At 30.7% G+C, this 20605-nt stretch overlaps 1 protein-coding gene across 9 annotated transcripts in view; it reads right to left on the bottom strand.

Annotated features, from left to right (window-relative positions):
- Positions 1-20605, bottom strand: part of LOC110996660 (dual 3',5'-cyclic-AMP and -GMP phosphodiesterase 11) — a 147138-nt gene that overhangs the window by 46907 nt on the left and 79626 nt on the right. For 8 of the 9 annotated variants that reach the window (XM_045632828.1, XM_045632832.1, XM_045632831.1 and 5 more), the window contains 3 exons: positions 13496-13637; positions 6743-6853; positions 2271-2445 (listed from right to left, as the gene is read on the bottom strand). In XM_045632828.1, coding sequence (XP_045488784.1) covers positions 2271-2445; positions 6743-6853; positions 13496-13637 — 428 coding nt within the window. Of the gene's footprint in view, positions 1-2270; positions 2446-6742; positions 6854-13495; positions 13638-14222; positions 14361-20605 lie in introns of those variants that run through there. The other variant, XM_045632830.1, reaches the window with a different exon arrangement.

Genomic DNA, 20605 nt, shown 5'->3' with positions numbered 1-20605 from the left:
TATTTATTTACTAGTAAATGTGTATTTACTAATTCATTACATTTACATACATCGATTCTCTCCTTGAACACGTTGAAATTTACGCAAAAAGTAAAAATATAAAAAAATACTTATATATTATACATATATGTATATAATTGGAAAAACGCGTATCAGTACTTGCTCATATATTTTTGTAATTCGACTTAGGGTCCTTCAAGAAAAGAGCGTACCAATTCTAAAAAAATCGGCAACGCACTCGCGAGCCCTCTGGCATTGAGAGTGTCCATGGGCGGCGGTATCACGTAACATCAGGTCAGCCATTTGCCATGTCTTGTTGTAAGAAAAAAGCAAACAAAATTAGAGAGTTACCCTCAAACATCCTCCCTTATAATATTGGAGTGAGTGTCTTCAAACTCTTTTAATTATTCCATTAATTTTGACGAGTAAAACTTTTACGTTGACGCACATAAATATTAAAACGGAGACTTGTATGAAAAATTCAAATGTCTCGGGAACATCAAAACGTTTGAGAAAAATTAAAATGCAAAAACTTAATTTTCAAGTTTATTTCAAACGACGCGGTCAAGTAACTTTCACCTCTCAAAACCATTTTAAAATTAATTATTTTTGTGATTCTGTTTCACACCTTTCCTGATTTAGCAGGATTGCTGAATAACACCCAAATTGTGTGGCGATATAAAAGATAATTCTAAGCAAGGATCGCCACAGGTCGATATAATCTTAAGTGTCGGGTAGTTGTAAACGGCTTATAAGTTAATATACACGCCTTCGTGTGTATTAACGTACACTATGTTTACATATAATTGTTATCAACCGGGGACCCCCACTATCAGTGACCTCCGAGTTCAGAGGCCTGAATTCGTACGCATGTAGACATGGATCATTTATAATGCCATATCCTCAATTCAGATATGGAAAGAATAAATAAAGTGTGATTTTTTGATGTGAAACATCTATAGCCGCACGTAAAACCGATTTCTGGCGTGGCGACGCATGCCGTGGCGACGCGTCGCCACGCTATATGATATAATGATAAAATGCAATAGTAAATTTCACATTAAAAATATTTAATGAAAATAATGTTTATTCAACAAATAGTCATCGTTATCTGGAAAAAAATCGTAATATTTTATTTTATCATTATGACATATTTAGTTCCTATCACAATCTGTTCTTTTCTGCTTATTACTTTTACAAAATAATGTCGATGTTTCACATCTGCCAGGCGTCCCGTGACCGCACACATTTTTATTTTACATATCTATTAAATTTGTTTTATACGCTTAGTAATATTTGGACCATCGGTACGGTGGCCGTCGTTACACAATTTTTAAACTTAATATGCCTCAAAAGGCACACACTTATCAGTCGTAATTATAAATGGCGCTACAACATTATTACATCTGGGCCTCAGATTTCTGTATGTTTCATGATCATTTAATATTAATAACATACACGCCGTCGACTTTTTACATACAGCCGTACGTGTCGGAATCAAATTAATTAATATTTTTATAATTAATAAAGTGTTCAACTACGTAGTTAAATATTTTCAACAAACTGATACGTATTTAGCAATATCATAATTAACTCCTAAAACTGTTAAACCCCAACAAACCCAATAGAAAGTAAGTCGGCTGATAAGCCTTGCCTTGATCAATAAAAATGGAACCAAAAATTAGTAATTGTATGTATGACGCAACTCAAAAATTCTCAACCTTGCCATCAATTTAAAGATTCAAAGGTCTCGAAGTTTACAATTCATTTAACGTCTAAAACTTTTTCCATGCAAAATTAACGATAACGAGATTTAATTAACGAGATATTTCAATAATTTGGTTTTTTAATTAAGTATTAAGATTATATCAACATGGTACATTTTTATGTATACGTCGACCTCTGATGTACAGAAAAACTTCTTTTTAAACTAAACTAGCATTTAAACAAATCACGCAGTTTTCCTTAACGACGTTTTAATTATTTGGGATGCAAAAAACTCATAATATCTCCTTTACACAACTCTCATTTGAGTAATTCACAGAATCATAGTAATACAATCATTATAGAGCTTTTTGTGAGGTGTTTTTGTACATATAATACAGCTTTTACAAGCTCCGTAGTTGGTAGGTACGTAGGTAGGTAGGTAGGTAGGAATTTGTTAAGACTAGGGTCGTTATTTTATTAATCCAATGCAATAGGGGTTACAATGTAGTGTAACTAAAACCTACAACAATGTAAATTATAATAAACATCATGGATCTACCAACCAGTTCAAAGATAAGCTCCTTCTCATCTAGCTGCTTGAGCTCGTGCCTTGAGCGCCTTTGAGGCCTTGACGGTGTCGCATGAGGCTGGTCTCCCAGGAAGGTGGGAGTCCCATCCACAGTCGTCACTAGTGGCTTCAAAAGACCACCTCTCTCGAACTCGTGCGCTGAGATCTTTCTGTAGAAAGAAGAGACAAATTACATATAAATTTCATTTTCCTTTGAAAAATTGTAATGTAGGAGGGTAAAACTTGCCGAGTTTCTTGCCCGTTCTTCTCAAAACAAGGCATCCTGGTAGTTTTGCGAACAAGTGTCGTAGTCTTGCAATTTCGCGAATTTTGTAAACAATTTTTACAATCATGCGCTAAGACGCATCTAAACTGAATAAACGTATTTTGGTTTGATTTAACATAACAGTAAAGATAGAAAGATGAACTTTATGCAACAAACGAAACCTACAACCCTCAAATCATACAAATAGGTTATGTATACTTCGATGGTCTTTATTTTTGACATAAATAGGCTGTTGTTTCTATTATGAAATAATTACTGAGTAATAAGAAACAAAATAAAAATAGTACACATGAATCGAGACTTTTCCTTCCTCTTCTTTAATGATGCCTTTGTAAACAGACAGTTTATAACAAAATAAATAAATAAGGAACAAAATAACCTTCGCCTCGTAACCAATTAAAGCTGGCATTTTGAAGACCGGGCGTGAGATGTCTCTATATTCAATGAATCTCTCGCACTTCAATAAATATATAATACTAGCTGCCCCTGTGAAATTTGTTTCTCCTAAATGTAATATTACTTAGCTTACAAGTTTAGTACATACCCCAGAGACTGTTTGGTTGAAAATTACGCAATGAAAACTTGTTATTTTTTCTCTATATGAACCTCAGAGTTTATTTCATAAGCTTTTAATTAAGAAATCAAAAATAGGGGTTAATCGTAGAGGGGTAAAATGAAACGTATGTATTTTTGTATGTTTTATCAATAAAAAAAGTTTAGGGGTGGATCACCTTTATTACTTAGGGGTTTATAAGACATAGGAGCCGATTCTCAGACTTACTGAATATGCATAATAAATTTAATAAGAATCGGTCCAGCCGAGGAGGAGGTATGGGAATGAAAATGTGACATGAGAATTTTATATATTTAGATTATCCAAGTTCACAGGGAAGCTATGATATTAAATCTGACGTCAAATCATTTATTCTTATTACTGTAACATCTTGAATTGTAGGTCAGAAACCCGAATAAGGAACGTTTCTTGTATGTATAAAAGCCGGGTACATTTGCGGCCTATATCTTTTCCCGATTTTCTCTCAAATACAATGTATACGCCTAACGAGCGGAGTCAGTGAATTCTACTTAGAATAAGTAATGTTCTTTCAAAAAATGTTTTTTGTATAAAATGAGGAAAACCGCTAACATTATTGGATAAATATTATTCGAAAGAACGCCATTTATGTGCGTCTTTTAGTTTCAAATATTTCCGCAGATCAACAGAGCATTAAGTTTGTTTTTTTCTAACTATTACCTGACCGATCTAATTGTATCTATTATACAGCATGTTTCTAAAGTTCCAGTAGCCACTTTTCCACACATTGTAATATAGAACACGGGCGTATTTCCTTCGCAGCACTCTACTTGTTATGCTTATACGCTGCGCCCATAGCTTGTTATATTAAAAACTGCATACTAAGCCATCTACCAGATTTGCACATTGTCTTAAACATATACATCCTTATAGACTAAATATATATTATTAGTTACCATGATTATCGTTTTTAAATATCCTAAACAAGACTATATCAATTAACAAAAACGCTTCTATTATAATTTTCCACGCTAATAGCCGAATCATTTTGTCGATTACATTTGAGTATTTTACAAATACACAAGGCATTGAAACTTTTTTTCTTCTTTTTTTTCGTGGGGAAATGCGTTACGCGGGAAATCCTCGTCTTTATGGCATTGAAACATAAGGCAACATCTGTTAATTTAGATAAACTATTTAGATTTAATACAAACTTTTAATGAACAGAGGTTTACAATTTATCTAAGGTCGTTGCCCTTTCGGTGCTTCGTGAAAATGTTAACAATTACCTGTTTACTACTCATTTAAAGTTTTTCAACATTAGTGTCAAGTGCACGACCGCTACACTGTTGAATTTGCGATTTTCTCAGGCATAAATAAATGTTATACACTTAAAATTTTAGTCTGTGTGGAAGTTTTGGCTTTAGTAATAACGTGCTAGCTAAATGTGCAACACACGTTTTTATTTATATATCCTTGGCGAAGGAAAATATGAATATATCAAGGCTAACCATAAATCATATTCACCGCGGTAATTCGTACCAATTTAATTATTGTAAGTAATATGTACAAAAAATATATTCCATAAGTTTTTATTATTTTTTCAGATTACGTATTAAGATAATTACTATCGAACGATAATGAAACGCACTTCGGTTAGTTAAAGTAATTTTAAATTCACTTATTTTTAATATTGGTACTATACAACTTCCCAGATTTAGTCTATGGAATTGTCTTACAAGATGTAGGTACTGTTTAATAGAGGATCTATGGCCTACCCCCAAGATATGTTAATAATATTTCACAGATACAATGTCAAAATGTATATTATTTTCGTCCACCATCTTCAAAGTGATTAATTTTCACTTTTAAGTTAATAATTTACGACCTTTTGGTAACATCTGGTATCACCGCGATAGAGATGTTGCAATTTCGTGATGATAATAAATCGTCACAAACAGAGGCTGTTGGCACCTAGCCAACTCCGAAATGGGATTTTTACATGCGAAAAAAGCGTATTGAAAGGCGCCTAACTAATAGACATAGTGAAGCACAGTTCTTGGTAATATATAAATATTCACTATGTATTTATTTTAAGTTTTGTCACCTTTATTTACAAAGTGGCTATTCAGGAATACGCCAATGACTTACGATGTGTCACTCGGTTTGGCGGATCTTAAACACATAACTGATTCAATTCAAACGATTTTTAATTTAATTCAAAATATTTAAAATATATTTTAAATTAAACATTTTTGGCTACTTAAAAGATCAAAGCGATTGAATGCCATTTTAAAACAATAATGAATTATAAATAAATTTAATTTTACATTATTCACGTTTCGCTCTTGGCATGTATATTTTTAATTCTGATGAATCGATCATATTGTTCGATTCGTTAAACGTGTGACCGAAATTAGATTTATGAGGTAAAAATGAAATATATCACAAAAATAATATTTTAATTGAGTGAATATAATTATTTTATTATAAAAATTAGAATACGTCTTTCCTTAATAATTTTAAATTGATAACATATTAGGATAAAGCGCAAGGCATAGCCATTACAAACACGCTTGTGCAACGTAACTAAAATCAAACAAATTACTTTGTAGAAGTCATTTGTTTGATTTTGGACTAAAAATCTTTCAGATAAATAGGACAATGTTATTTTCCTAAATAATAAAACCGTCGTATGGTAACGCAATAGTTTCCTTTCAAGTCGTAGTTCCCTATATCGTAGATATACCACGTAACGATAATTTAATTGAGCAATATTCACCAATAAATAATTTGATTAAGCCCAGTGTTATGAAAAGCGAAACAGATCAAACGAGCTATTAAAACCGAATCAATTTTGTCAATGTAAATACTAAATTGGCGAAATGCGTGAATTCGCCTCTTGTTAATACCAGCCATTTATTAACCATTACGAAAGCTCCATTATGAATGAATATAATCCTAGTTGTGTAGGTATAAATATGATATCTATGATTTGTTTTGTAATATGTGGGTAACACTGAAAATGTTTAGAACTGGCCAATTAGAAACATTGCTAATGAAAACTTTTTATGATTTTCAATTTTAATAACCTAATATAGTATAATATACAACATATTGCATTCATTTGTCATTTGTGAATTGGTGGTAAATCTAAAACTCTTGATACACGAGAAAATGATCCTAACGCAAAAAACATCGGTCAATGATTTATTATGACTTTCATTGTGGGCTTACTAAACAACTCAGTTATGATAGCGATTAGCATATCTTAATGAAGCCCCATCTCGTGTTAATTTAAAATTGCTTTAACGACTTTCAGATGGATCATCGTGAGGGACTTCCTTTAACAGCGAATACTGATGATAACATCAGTGCTGTGCGACGCATGATAGAGGAAGATAAGAAGAGTGACCTATCAGTTGTACAGGCATGCCTAGGCTTTGGTATGAGACAAGTTAAAAAAATATTACACGAATAGTTAGGCTTTACATAGTCAAGAAGCTATGTACCAAAAAAATCTTATGTTCTTAGTGTTCTTCCTTGTTTTCTTTAGCTGCAAATGCTATTCATGTACTTTAATTAACTTTATTTGAAACAATGTTGATTGGTTCGAAGAAACTTTAGATATATACCAAATGCACCTTACCTAACAGGTGTAGTGGCTCCAGATCCAGCTCGCGAAGGGGACGGAAGTTCGGCGCTGGGCGGTGTAGCATGGGACACCAACCAGGCGTCCACCACTTGTCGCGGAGCTTTTCTGAAAATGAACCATCCAAACACTTAAGTAACAACATATGGCATAAAATATAGAAATATATGTACCCTATAGTTACAAACGTGTACGAATTTATTACATTCGTATTTTATTATAATGAACTAATCAGTGGTGCTCTAATATTGTTAGGTCTGGGCATAAGATTTCTGTAAAGTTTCATTTCATTTCATTCAGTCACCGTGACCACGCACGCTGTAAAGCACGCGAACGGTCGGTGTAAATTCAAAATTATGTCTAAATAATTATAAGTTATATATATATATATAAATACAATAATACATAACTTTAATCCGTAAAAAAGTGTTTTCTTTAAATGTGTAAAAGTTATGTTAATAACAGACAATAATAAAGTTTCATGATCATTTGCTAATCCAACAGATGATCAGCCTTCTGTAGCTAAAACAAACCGTATATTTGTTCGGTCTAAGAAAAGCCGGTTTTCTTACGTTATCCTTCACCGTTGAAACGCATGTTAAATGCGCACATAGAAAGAAAGTCCTTTAATGCACAGCCAGGGTTCGAAGCTACGATCTCAGGGAAGAGTGTCTCTTCTGACGCCAACACTACTTTATATTTTCTTTATATTGTTATATATACGTAATTTGGGTAATCATATCGGCCGTTGTTATTAGACAACTACCCACAAACTGTAATATTCAAAAACTGACGTCAAAATCGCCTTATACTATTTGTTTTGACTACTAGACCAGTGCCGAAGCCTTCAAAAATAGTAAAAAACGAAAAAAAATTACAGTAGGATGAAACCCATTAGAAATGCAGGGGAATATGATCAAAATGAAAGGAAAAATAAATTACGGTCGATCCGAGTTCGGGAAGTGGGAGGGGGGTGACTTTTAAGGGGGAAAAATTGTTTATCTTGATTTCCGGCGAAACTACCAGTCCTATGGAAAAAAGTTAAATGGCAAAGTTGTAGGTCATAAAAAGATCTACAACTTTGGTATTTACAATTTTTTCACATAACCTCAAAATTTAGGTGAAAAATTCAAAAAACCAAGTTTTTAGTTTTTTATTTATATCTTTTTTAAAAAGTTTTTTTTTTCTACGAAATTTGGTGAAAACTTACCTTATTATGTCCCAAATATACTGTAATTTATTTGATTAAAAATATTTATTTTTTCGCCTCATTTTAACTTAATATCAAAAAAGCACCCTAATTTTCAATCGAAAATTCTGACGTCAAAATTTCAGCTTTTTTCAAAAAGTTTGGGGGCTTTTTGTTCGTTGAAATATCTACTTTCTGATGGTGTAAAAAAAAAATATACATTACTATAGGAAATATTATTAGAAAATGCAAAAAATTGAAAAAAACCTCAAATTCGAAAATTTTCTTTTAATTATGTACAATTTTGAGGTATTTATTAAAATTTACACTTTAATTACTCAAAAAACGTAAGATTTCATGCTTCATTGATAAACGAAAAAATTGCAAATTAAAATATACTTCTATAATTAACAAACAAATAAGTTAATAAAGTTAATATTTAATAAGACATATACAATATTTTGAAAAAGTTGTAGAATCTTCTGTAAATAATATTTGTAGATGCCTATTTATTGCTGTTTTAAGATAATTTATATACCTGAGTGACCTTCGGTGAATTTTGAATTTTTCTTTGAATAAAGTAAATTTCTCACAAATCACTTAGAGTAACTCAGCCTGCAGGTGTATTTTTAAAAACGATGTTGTACACTACTCTGTATCTCGAATACTGGCTAACGGTTTTTACAGCTGCTACGAAATAGCAGGTAGCAGTAAGGCCCAGACCCTCCTAGGTCCATCCCCACTTCTCAATGAAATAACTTACACTGGGCTAAAATTCACCGAAGGTCACTCAGGTATATAAATTATCTTAAAACAGCAATAAATAGGCATCTACAAATATTATTTACAGAAGATTCTACAACTTTTTCAAAATATTGTATATGTCTTATTAAATATTAACTTTATTAACTTATTTGTTTGTTAATTATAGAAGTATATTTTAATTTGCAATTTTTTCGTTTATCAATGAAGCATGAAATCTTACGTTTTTTGAGTAATTAAAGTGTAAATTTTAATAAATACCTCAAAATTGTACATAATTAAAAGAAAATTTTCGAATTTGAGGTTTTTTCAATTTTTTGCATTTTCTAATAATATTTCCTATAGTAATGTATATTTTTTTTTACACCATCAGAAAGTAGATATTTCAACGAACAAAAAGCCCCCAAACTTTTTGAAAAAAGCTGAAATTTTGACGTCAGAATTTTCGATTGAAAATTAGGGTGCTTTTTTGATATTAAGTTAAAATGAGGCGAAAAAATAAATATTTTTAATCAAATAAATTACAGTATATTTGGGACATAATAAGGTAAGTTTTCACCAAATTTCGTAGAAAAAAAAAACTTTTTAAAAAAGATATAAATAAAAAACTAAAAACTTGGTTTTTTGAATTTTTCACCTAAATTTTGAGGTTATGTGAAAAAATTGTAAATACCAAAGTTGTAGATCTTTTTATGACCTACAACTTTGCCATTTAACTTTTTTCCATAGGACTGGTAGTTTCGCCGGAAATCAAGATAAACAATTTTTCCCCCTTAAAAGTCACCCCCCTCCCACTTCCCGAACTCGGATCGACCGTAATTTATTTTTCCTTTCATTTTGATCATATTCCCCTGCATTTCTAATGGGTTTCATCCTACTGTAATTTTTTTTGGTTTCAAAAATTATCGACACTGGTCTATACGGCTGAGTCAGCATCAAACTTTGATCGTAACAAAATATGTTGGGAACGTGAATTTTTATTGTTTCGCTTCCAGGCAACCCTAGAAAAATAAAAACGAAATACCAACTGAAGGTAAGTACATAAATAATTAACAAAAAAATATACAAACTAACACTAAAACTGAACCTAACTATAATCTAAAAAGTTAATTTTCAAAAAACCTAATGATAATTACATTATTAGTAATATCTCTTCACATAGACATGGCGGTCTATGACTAGGTTCTAAATGGTTTTTTTGTAATCCCAAAAGCCTTAATGCACATTATTAACGATTAAGTTTTTTTATAGTCTCTTATCTACATAATAAAAAATTATTTTTCTTATAATATACAACAATTTAATGGCTAATAAAATCTGTTAAAGCTATCTTTTATGCGAAGTACATTAGCGACAATGTTAGGATGTAAGTTATAACCATAAAGTTATGCACCTGTACATTAAATTCAACTCAAAGGGTTAATTTTAATATTAAACCCTCTAGGAATGATTTAGACTCAGTAAATTAAAATAAAATATATTTAAAATACATTCTTTTTAAATTGTCTCACTGGTTGCAAACCCACCGTAATAGTAGGTAGTCAGACCAGTTTAATTAAATATAATTAAAAACTCATAATTGTCATTTGGTACCAATATCGATTTTATACAAAATATATATTATTTCTAGCAATAAATGAATATTCAGTTTAGAGACTGAAACTGTATTTTCAATCTTTCCCAGGTTTTATAAAAATATATTTTTTCAAATTCAAAAGCTAAATTTATTATTTAGATATCAAAGCAGACTATATCGAAATATAAATCGCATGCTAGATTGCAGTGACTCATCAGTGCAATAGACGAAATGTGCCTACACGGTATAAATACCGCATGAGAGTGGGTATATATTTATTTGAATATACCGTAAAAATAATATTAAGTACAATATGATTACCAGTACAAATACAATGGACTTTTAATTGTCTGGTCAAATATTTAAATTATTTATTAACACTTCATTGCGTGTATATACAATACAATCGACATAATTAAATAAAAATAAGGGCAGCAGGCCTTATCGCTTTAAAGCGAATTCTGTCGCTGTGAGAAAAATAGACAAAACTAATGGAACAAACAAATCAATTAAAACCTATATAAATGGTGAACTATTAATAATAAAAATAAAGGTCATAAGATTTTATATCTTTACAAGGGTATTTTGTGTTAAATACTCAGAACGCCATTATTACCTAGATGACTGACTTGTACAATATTATTCTGGCCGTAAGCAGTGTTCACCGCTACTTTATTGGACACTTTATAAGATTGCCGTTTTGATAGCTTGTAAAGTTAATTCATTCAACTTCCTCATTGCCTTCTTTGTCTTGACGTTGAGTGAGGCCAAACTTCAACATTAAATTAACGAACTATAAAATAATTTCATATTTAAAACGTTTTAAGTAGGCAACCATAATATTCTTTTTTTAAGGCTAACGAGATGACCTCCCAAATATAATATATGTAAAATCCAGAGAGAAAGACGTGTTGGAGGGGAATTGTGGAACTGCTACATCTGGCTCAGAACAAGACACGCTTTACGAAGCCAATCTCCAGTAATGATGCGCCACATAAAGAATAAAGTTTTATTTGAGCAACATTTGCCTGGCTTTTACTCGTGGGTATTAAATAAAAATAAATACACCTTACTGTTAATGTATTGTATCGTATATAGGTATGTTTGTATTTTTTATTGAATAAAATACTATTACTTAAGTAAAATTTCTTAATTATTTATTACTCTTAACCTCCGTTAACAGTTAAATAATAAATTTCAATAAAAACATTAAATTTCTGGCGACAAATAAAGGCGAGCAATTACAATATTATTTGCATATTTAAAGACGTGATTTTGTGTAATACTAATACTAAAAAGATATACACTTAAAAGGTATAGGCAGGCACTTAGGCAGTAAAGAGATATAAATTACTAATGTAGAAATTTTATGGGATATGTTTTTTTGTGATTACCACATTGGCTGTACAAACAGCCAGAGGACTGTGAGATTTGTATTAAAATTTATGAGTTAGTGTCTGGAGTATCTGTGTAGTATATAAAAACAATAGTTAACTAGATATATAGTATATATGAGTATGAGAACCAATATTCGAAAAACCCTATGCATTCCTAAGCCCTACCGTTGTCCCTAACACATAAGTAATGAATATATAATATTAATATATATAAATACTGGATGAATCTATATACCTAAGTTATCAGAGTTTCAAGGTGGTGCAATTTTCTCAAGCAAAAATATTAATATCAAAAATCTAAGCCATTCAATCTTCTACCATATATTTTATTTAATACCTTAACAGGAAACAAAGCTACAAAATCAAATTACTCGAGAATACATTAACTAGTGACAAAGTTGTGAACTCAATTCGCTGCAAAACTTTGCAAAGAGCTCACGGTAACTAAATTCAAGCAAATTTACACAATAATTGATTTTAAAGATTTAGATTAGCATAGTTACAAACATATTATGATATAACAAATACTTAAACAATTATTGTAAATTTAAATTGACTCACATATATTTGTAAGTATTTTATTGTTAGTGTTAAGTTTTTTTTTTACTAAATTTGTACATAAGTAAGCATTCAAAAATAATCAGTTAATCTAATAGTGAAATTTATAATAATGAAAAGGGTTTTATTATCTAGACTAATATTATAACAGGAACAATTTAATTTTTTTGTTTGTATTGAATCCAAAACTGATTTGAAAAAAAATCTCCAATAGAATGCTATATTTTCTTCGATGAAGAACATAGACTATTTAGAACATTTGAAAATAGAAAAAAGAAAATATATATATTTTTGACTTTTTCTATTTTTTTTAAATCGCATACGCTGTGGAAACTGTTAACTATAGAAGTAACTGCTTTACTATACTATTTTATAAAAGATATCAATGTCCAAAAACGTCTGCGATGTCTGCGTCTGCTATGTCTAACAAATGAAAAAGCTGCTTTTGCATTTACCGCGACAAGCGGTAATTTATAGAACATACTACTACCGAATTAATGCGGTTAAATATATATTTATCAGATTTATATTAACGGAAATAATAATAAGATTTATCGCTATTAATTGACGTAGCATCAATAGAAAGAAATCCAGAAGTTATTCTTGACTTATTCATCAAAAACTTATTAAGTTTGCTTCGCTTTCCCCAAGATGTAGTTAATTAATTTTCCCGTTCGTTAACGAAGTTCTTGACCTTTACAATTCTTAGATGCTATAATTTAGTATAACATAAAATATAACATCGTAATATTAACAGACAGTCAAAGAGAAAGACTTGCGAAGTGTCAAAGGGCAATGGAAAGTAGTGTGCTGTATAAGGCTAAGTTAAAACATCAGAAATTAGAATAACTAAAGTTAGGGGTATACTAGTTCATATAGACCACTAAAACAGGAGATGGATCGGTCACAAGTGGAGATACAAAGCTGATAAATGGTACTTCTCTTGCATATTATATTGAGAAGTATCATAAAAACACTATTGCAAGATGATATCAGCCTAACCTTGGGGCCATGGCTGTCAATGATAGAACTTATTTCAGTGAGCTGGAGGAGGCCTATGACAAAAGGAACACCTGATTGCAAGATATATAATATTTTTTAATATATAACAACGATATTTTTTTTTTAAATTTGGAAATATAATGATTGTTAATAAAGTTTAGTTCTGAATCTAGAAAAAGTAACATAAACGTCTCCCTCTTCATAGCATCAACACGTTGTGCTATGAAAATAGTCCGTTAAAGTTTAAATGATTGACCATAACTTACCTTAAGAAATAGTCATGCACGAACTCCTGGTTCTCGTCGAGCCAGGCTTCTGTCCTCGCACACTCCGCGTCGTAGCAGGCAGGCGCGGGCATGCCAGCGCCCGCGCCACCTGATGGCTCTTCTATGCTCCGGAGTTGTAGACCTGAAACAAGACAAAGGATATTGAGTGGAAACATCAAACAGTAAAAAACATAGACATACCATACCTACAACAAAAATGGTTATAAGTTTGAATTTAGTATGGGTTTGGATTTGGAATATATCTGGCGTCCCTTGAATAAAGTAATTTATTTTTACACTTAAAAAAGTTTCAACCATAATTATTTTCCTGCAAGTTCTCTTTATTTATTAAAAAATACAAAAATTTATGTGACGGTGGAACACAAAATTGATTTGCTTTGTAAAGACAAATGAAGAATCTTTTTTTAATGACCGTCATAAGTGTACATTGTGTAAATTTTATACGAGGATTTTGTACTAAATATTGGAACAAGTTGATAGATAATTAGGTCGTTAGTCAAAACTGTTGAGAAAAAAGTTGCATACGTGTTTGCAACGTATGAAAAAGTGTGCTTTACGGAAAATAAACTAACTTAACAACTCTGGAATAAAAAACCTCAATTTGTCGTATTTCTAACTCAAAAATTATTAATACATCATTATAAATAAGTCTACTATAATATTTAAAGGTCAATTATTTTTGTAATAAACTTTTACAAAATCTTACCAAAAGGCCTAGTACTGGAAAGTAATCGAAACATGATGAAACTGTCTTCACCTTAAAGAGGACAACACAAAACACAAAACAATTATTAATTATTCATCAATATTAAATTTAACTTAGGAGACGACCGTCCCGCGTCAGCGCACGCCGAACAAAGGAAAGAGCTTCGCAAATTATTTGACATTTCAATTTTAAGCAATGAGGGTAGTTTTAATTTTCTTACAAAGACCTCAAGTAACATAATAATTAAGGTTGTTTCAAATCTAGTTTATGGGAATTCTAGATTATGTTTATAATTCATATTTTTTTCATAAATAATTCCACTTCCCATATTAAGACAAAAATCAATATGTTAAGAATAAATTAGTGGTGGATAAACATTTTATAATATACATATAATCAACACATTAGTTGACCCTAGTCGCTTCGAATATCAGTAGTATGTATGCCTTATGAACAAAAATATAAGCTAATGCTAGAAAAAACGGTTTGGATATGAATCACCCGAAAAACGGAGAGAGCAGTCGGCAATATATTTTGCGCTAAATGTTTTGAGGGGTTGAAAAGACTTGCAGAATTGCTTATACTGTATAGGCCTGACAAATATTTTTTATCCCAGAGGCATGCCCCTACAGTTATTTAGTTCTGCACCAAAACTGTTTATATGTGTGTTTAGGAAAACTGCGGAATGAAGTCGTTTTTATTTGTTAAGTAGAAATAAAATTTGTTTGTATATGAGTATGTATACTTCTTTGTTATAAATATATATAAAATATTCATTAATACTTCGATACTATTCTCACCTTCCCAATTATAACAGCCACATAAGTTCCAAACCATTATTAAAACTGTATAAACGAATTAAATACAATATATAACAATTTTTCATTGTTTTGACATACATCTGTCAAGACAAAAAAGTATTTACTTAAAATGGTCTTTAATTTATAAAATACTAGCTGATACATACTTCGTACCGCCCTTTTATGTTACGAAGCCCATTGTATATTGGACTTTTTATTAAATGTTTTTATTATTCTGCTATTCGGAGACAAATAGAATAAATCATAGACCATGATAACCAGTCCACTCAATCGCGAGTTATAAGTGTTCGAACAAGAACAACGTTTTATATGAAGTTAAAATATTTTCTTCGCGGTGTGAGAATTAGGTTATTATAATTTGTGATTAATTATATATATATACATAAATCTAAACTAAGGTATAAAAACGAAACATTTGAGTGTTTTTTTGTATTGAAACTTTGAAACTATTGGAGCGATTTAAAAAATCTTTCACCGTTTTTATCAAGGTGAAAATGCGCATACGCAGGCTTGCGCTGTGGACGGCGAGTTTAACTCGGAAACTGCGGGGCTGGGTCTAAACAGGAGAAGCGAGACAATACCCTTAAGAGGTGTACAAAATTGACCTATAAATCTAAAAACTATTGATGTTATAACAAAATGTAGTACTTTATTTTGTTATAACATTAATAGTTTTTGCAGGACATTATCTACAAAGTTTTGCGACAGCATTTTTCTAGCTATTATAGTTATGTCACAATCACAAAATCATTCAAATAATAATATCCAAATATGTGTTTTTTTATATATTTTTTTAATTTTCTGCGACACCGGGATAATATACTTGAATTGAAGAAACTACTAAACTTTATAAACTACTGGGTTAAATATTTAAGTTTTAGGTAGTCAATATTACTGTGTTGGTCTAGCACGCCTTATTTTAAATTGAATCACTAAAATTTATACTAACGTCCTCACTATATTATGTACGTAAATATTCATATCTTTGCACTTTTACACTTTCTTGTACGATGTAGATATACGCAAGGAAAATGTCGACAACCTATCAAATTGGTGTCTCAGGGTAAATTTAGAGTCGTACGTATGTTTAGTATGACACCCCTATGCTAATAAATTTGACAAATGGGTGTCATCGACTTAGTTCCAAACTAAAAATAATCAAATTACTTACAATTTTCAATGAATTAATATGTTGTTGGAACAATATGTACATTCGGGTAGTATTAACATTTCAATTTGCAAATTACCAACGTAAAGCTACAATCCCTAGACAATTGGAACCCAATCAGTCATATTCGAAATTGTAGACAAGGCTCCGCTCAGTAGCCGCAAATACATTGTTCATACAAAAGGGATTAATCATTCGAGTGAGGTTTTAATCATAGACTTTCAGCTATTCAAGTGAAATTGAAATTATGAACGCATATAACGGTCTGTATACGGAATTAATACGGTTTTCATGTTATATAATTTCCAAATTTTATTGTAAAAAATGCAATGAAATAATTACAAATTACCATGAGAACCAAATATTTAGTTCATATTATATTCGAGGGGCATTAATAGTACACGTACAGTGCGTAGGAAGCGTCGCCATAAAACATAGTAACTAATATAATCTATTAGGCAAACAATATAAATTTTGGCGAATTTAACAGCTGCCCTGGCAACACTCTTGCGTATAGGACTATTTATTTATTTTTCATTCCTATATTTCTACTCCATGACGAAGACAAAATTCAATGACATTGTCCGATTAATCTCAACTTTGTCAGATTTTACACAGATAAAACACGCTTAGAAATAAAACCACATTAAATATATTAAACTTTATAATTATTGGTCTTAAAAAAAAATTGCTGGTCCTATCTCAAAACTTACAATTAAATATGAATATTAAAATAAATCACCGCTTCATACCCTAACACAGTAAACTTTGTTAAAAGGAAATCTTATATTACACTAAAATATACGGAGAACAAAAACTTTGTTTGACCAGTTCTAAACTACACTATTTATTCGGTACCAGCTGTTCGATTTTATCTCGCAAGTTGGGACTATTTATTTATTTAACGCCCGCAGATAGGGGCACTGAGCGGCCAATTCACTTGCTTAGGAAGTAATTTTAACAATTTACTTCTTAAGATCATTGAGCACGCGTCCTAGCACATATTTGTAACTGTTTCAACACACATATGTACCTACACTTCCAGAAATCGTCAGAGATTGAAAATCGTTACCGATCTATTTATAACAACTAAGTCAGTCTTCGCAGTTCAATTACTCGTTCGTTCCTTTCTGACGAGTAGGCTGTGAATATTATTGATTTTGCTAGAAGAGAGACAATATTACCCAGATGTTATATTTTTAGATATATTTTAGAGACACAAATTGATGTTTAAATCAGTTGATGAATCTTATTTAGACCAAAATTGTCTTAACAGGAGAGTATGAAAATGGATGGCATTTATATCAATGTATTAGGTATATATGTAGCTAATAAATAGTAGTTGCTCATACAAAATGTAATTGTTTATTGGCTTTAAATTATTAGCATTTCCGTAAATATTTATTTGTTTTACGTATATCGTGAACGCATAAACATGTCTAATATATTATCTTATATGTCTTATGTATATTATACGTTTTAAACATTTCGTATTTTAATACAACACGATACATCGCTTAGGTAGTTTTTTAAGTTTCAAAATCGCAAATCAAATCAATATGGAATATATTTTTATTCTATTAAAATAACATATAAATTTTCAGAACGAAAGCGGATTAAAGGAAAAACAAATAAAAATATTCAACGTACTTTCATAACGCATACTTGGAATATTATGACGTAATATGTATTTCAATTACGGAAAAGTCAACTCTAGTTGTTTAATTAACATTGCGATACTAACATATGATCAGATAAACATTGTGGCGTGTCTGTTGCAATTAAGATATAGAGACATAATATATAACAATATTGTAAATTGGACGGATCCCTATTTGCTATGTTCGGGCGTCGTATCTACGTAAATACTTTTAATTAAAAAATAAATAGTTTATAAGGGATGCGATAAAATCATTTTGAATCAGTTTATAGAATGAATAACGCGGCTGGGAATTTGATTTAAAAAAATATAATAAATAAAATATATTAACTATATGTATTAAGTACATTATATAATTAAATGCACTACTTATTCTTAATATGATTCTTAAGGAAAATTATCCAGTTGAGATTTTCCACGGATCCACAATACGATAAGGAAAAATTATATTCACACCTTTCATATTGGATGTATTAAGGAAAGGCTTTACAAAAATGTCTGAATGAATTAAACATATCTAATTCTGAGTTGAGTTCATTTTGTATAAACAAAAAATAATAATAATATTATTATTCTGTTAATAATTTACGTTCGGTTTATGCAGCGATTCCAAAAACTAAAGATACAACAAACTGAATATACTGTGTAGCCTAGAGGCTGGGTTCGCGCCAAGTCTGACCTGACATCGTGGATTCGAACTCCGGCTGTGCCTGAATAAATCTAGACACAATTAAGAAGGAACTAGAACTATGACCCAAAATTGATAAGAAATATGGAAACATAAAGAAACCAGGGGCTGAGAAATGTTTTTGTTTCATTGGAGTAGAATCTAATTTGGCACAGGCAATAATTAAGATTTTTTAATTAGAATTTGTAATGATGTCGTCTTGGTTATAAACACTCATATCACCCTCTCCACATTAATTAACTGTTATCAAAATATATATGAACATTTTGTTCTAAAATATTATATTGTGACAAACAAATGCAGAGCAGACGACGCTTTTATCGCTTTAACATTTCCACATGGATTTTATTTTCTGCAATGCGAGAGGAAAATATCTGAAATAAACTGTGATTTTCAATTCCGTTTTTTTTTTTCAAATATCGTTAGGAGAGAAACTTGATAATTTGGTAGTATTCGTATAGAAGCGATAAAATACGTTAAATATATATAGTCGTAAGTCGTATACATATGTTGAAATATATGTCTAGAATTATAATTTTATAACCCCTCCATTCATAAGTCTGTCTTTTCTTTCTGTAAAATTCTGTAAACGATTTAATCAAAGGATGTTGGAAAAGTTCTTTGGTCAAATGTTTAGTTTACACGAATACACTATAATACTTTTAGTATTCTCTCCTGCTGAATTAGCAAATATTGTATTATTTTGCATTTATATGCATTAAAGAATTTTTATTTATATGTCTATTATACACATTCCGGAAATAATAAATTATTAATTTTTAATACTAGAATGTGTCAGACCTAAAAATTTATGAAGAATGACACACCAAAGCCTGCAGTCAGGTCTTAAACTATGAATAGACGCAACAATGTGTCGCTGTCCCATTTTCACTTTTGGGACTTGATACACACGACGGACGGACGGACGGACGGACGGACACACGAACCTATAATTTTACGTACCATTTATAATCTCTAAAATCTCAATAAATATTTTTTATCAAACGCGTGGAAAAGAAACATAAAACGATAATCTAAAGGCAAATACTCAAGTCAAAGCAAAAAGTATTTCTGCGCGTACGAAAAGTGTTTTTTCAGGATCAAAGAAAAACTCATACTAATTTATCTAAAACCTGAAGAGTATTTTGCCAATAGTTTTAGAAAGGGTCTCAAAGGGCTCAAAAGATTACATTATTACTAGTTTTATGCCGTTGGAAGTAATTTTATGTATGCCCGTTTAAAGTAGATATAAATTAAATGTTCAGAGATGATGTAAGTTATAACCTATGTCAGTTTAGCAATCACTCGTACCTTGAATTTGAATTTCATCAATTCCATATAAAATAAGATATATAAACTTATATGTATATAATTACGCTAACTATACAACATTTGTCGTAATGTGAATGCAAGGCGACTATAAGGTAGAAGTTACTGTACAATCAAATCTTTAAATTTAAAACAATACAATGAAAAGTTCCATTGCGGAGTAGTTTACGAGATGAGTCCCCCCCCCCCTCGACATAAATTGCTTTTATGAGTTTGGACGCTGACTACGCTGACCGCCCACTCATTGACGTATAACATAAGGTTTCACTACATACCGCGGATTAAATTCTATGAAATATCACGTGCATATTTGAATTCCTCATATTTTGGTTGAGCTATTTTAGTATATGACTTCCGTTACGAAATAGGCTTCATATTATTTTGCGCATTGAATACAAATAGGCGTTAATTCAATATTTAATTGGCGCCTGGTAAATAGAACCGTTGACCCACGAGCTGGTGGTATCCTCGTTCAATAAATAAGTATCGCAATGCACCGACAAAATGCGTTAAATATGCCACAGGATATTTTTTTTTAATATTTTTAATACACGTTTTATTTCAAGATATTTATATTTCACTCTTTCATATTTCAAACTTCTTAGATGATTTAAACAGCCAATGAGAGACCAACTGCTGAAAGCATTCAACGAATTCCTAATGTGATAAACTTACGTTTATATACATTATAAAGTTTTATACGAGTGCACTGTATGC

Source organism: Pieris rapae, chromosome 21 (assembly GCF_905147795.1).
Source record: "Pieris rapae chromosome 21, ilPieRapa1.1, whole genome shotgun sequence".
Lineage (NCBI taxonomy): Eukaryota > Metazoa > Arthropoda > Insecta > Lepidoptera > Pieridae > Pieris > Pieris rapae.
Note: the sequence above shows the minus strand (reverse complement) of the source record. Positions and strands in the feature narration are given on the sequence as shown.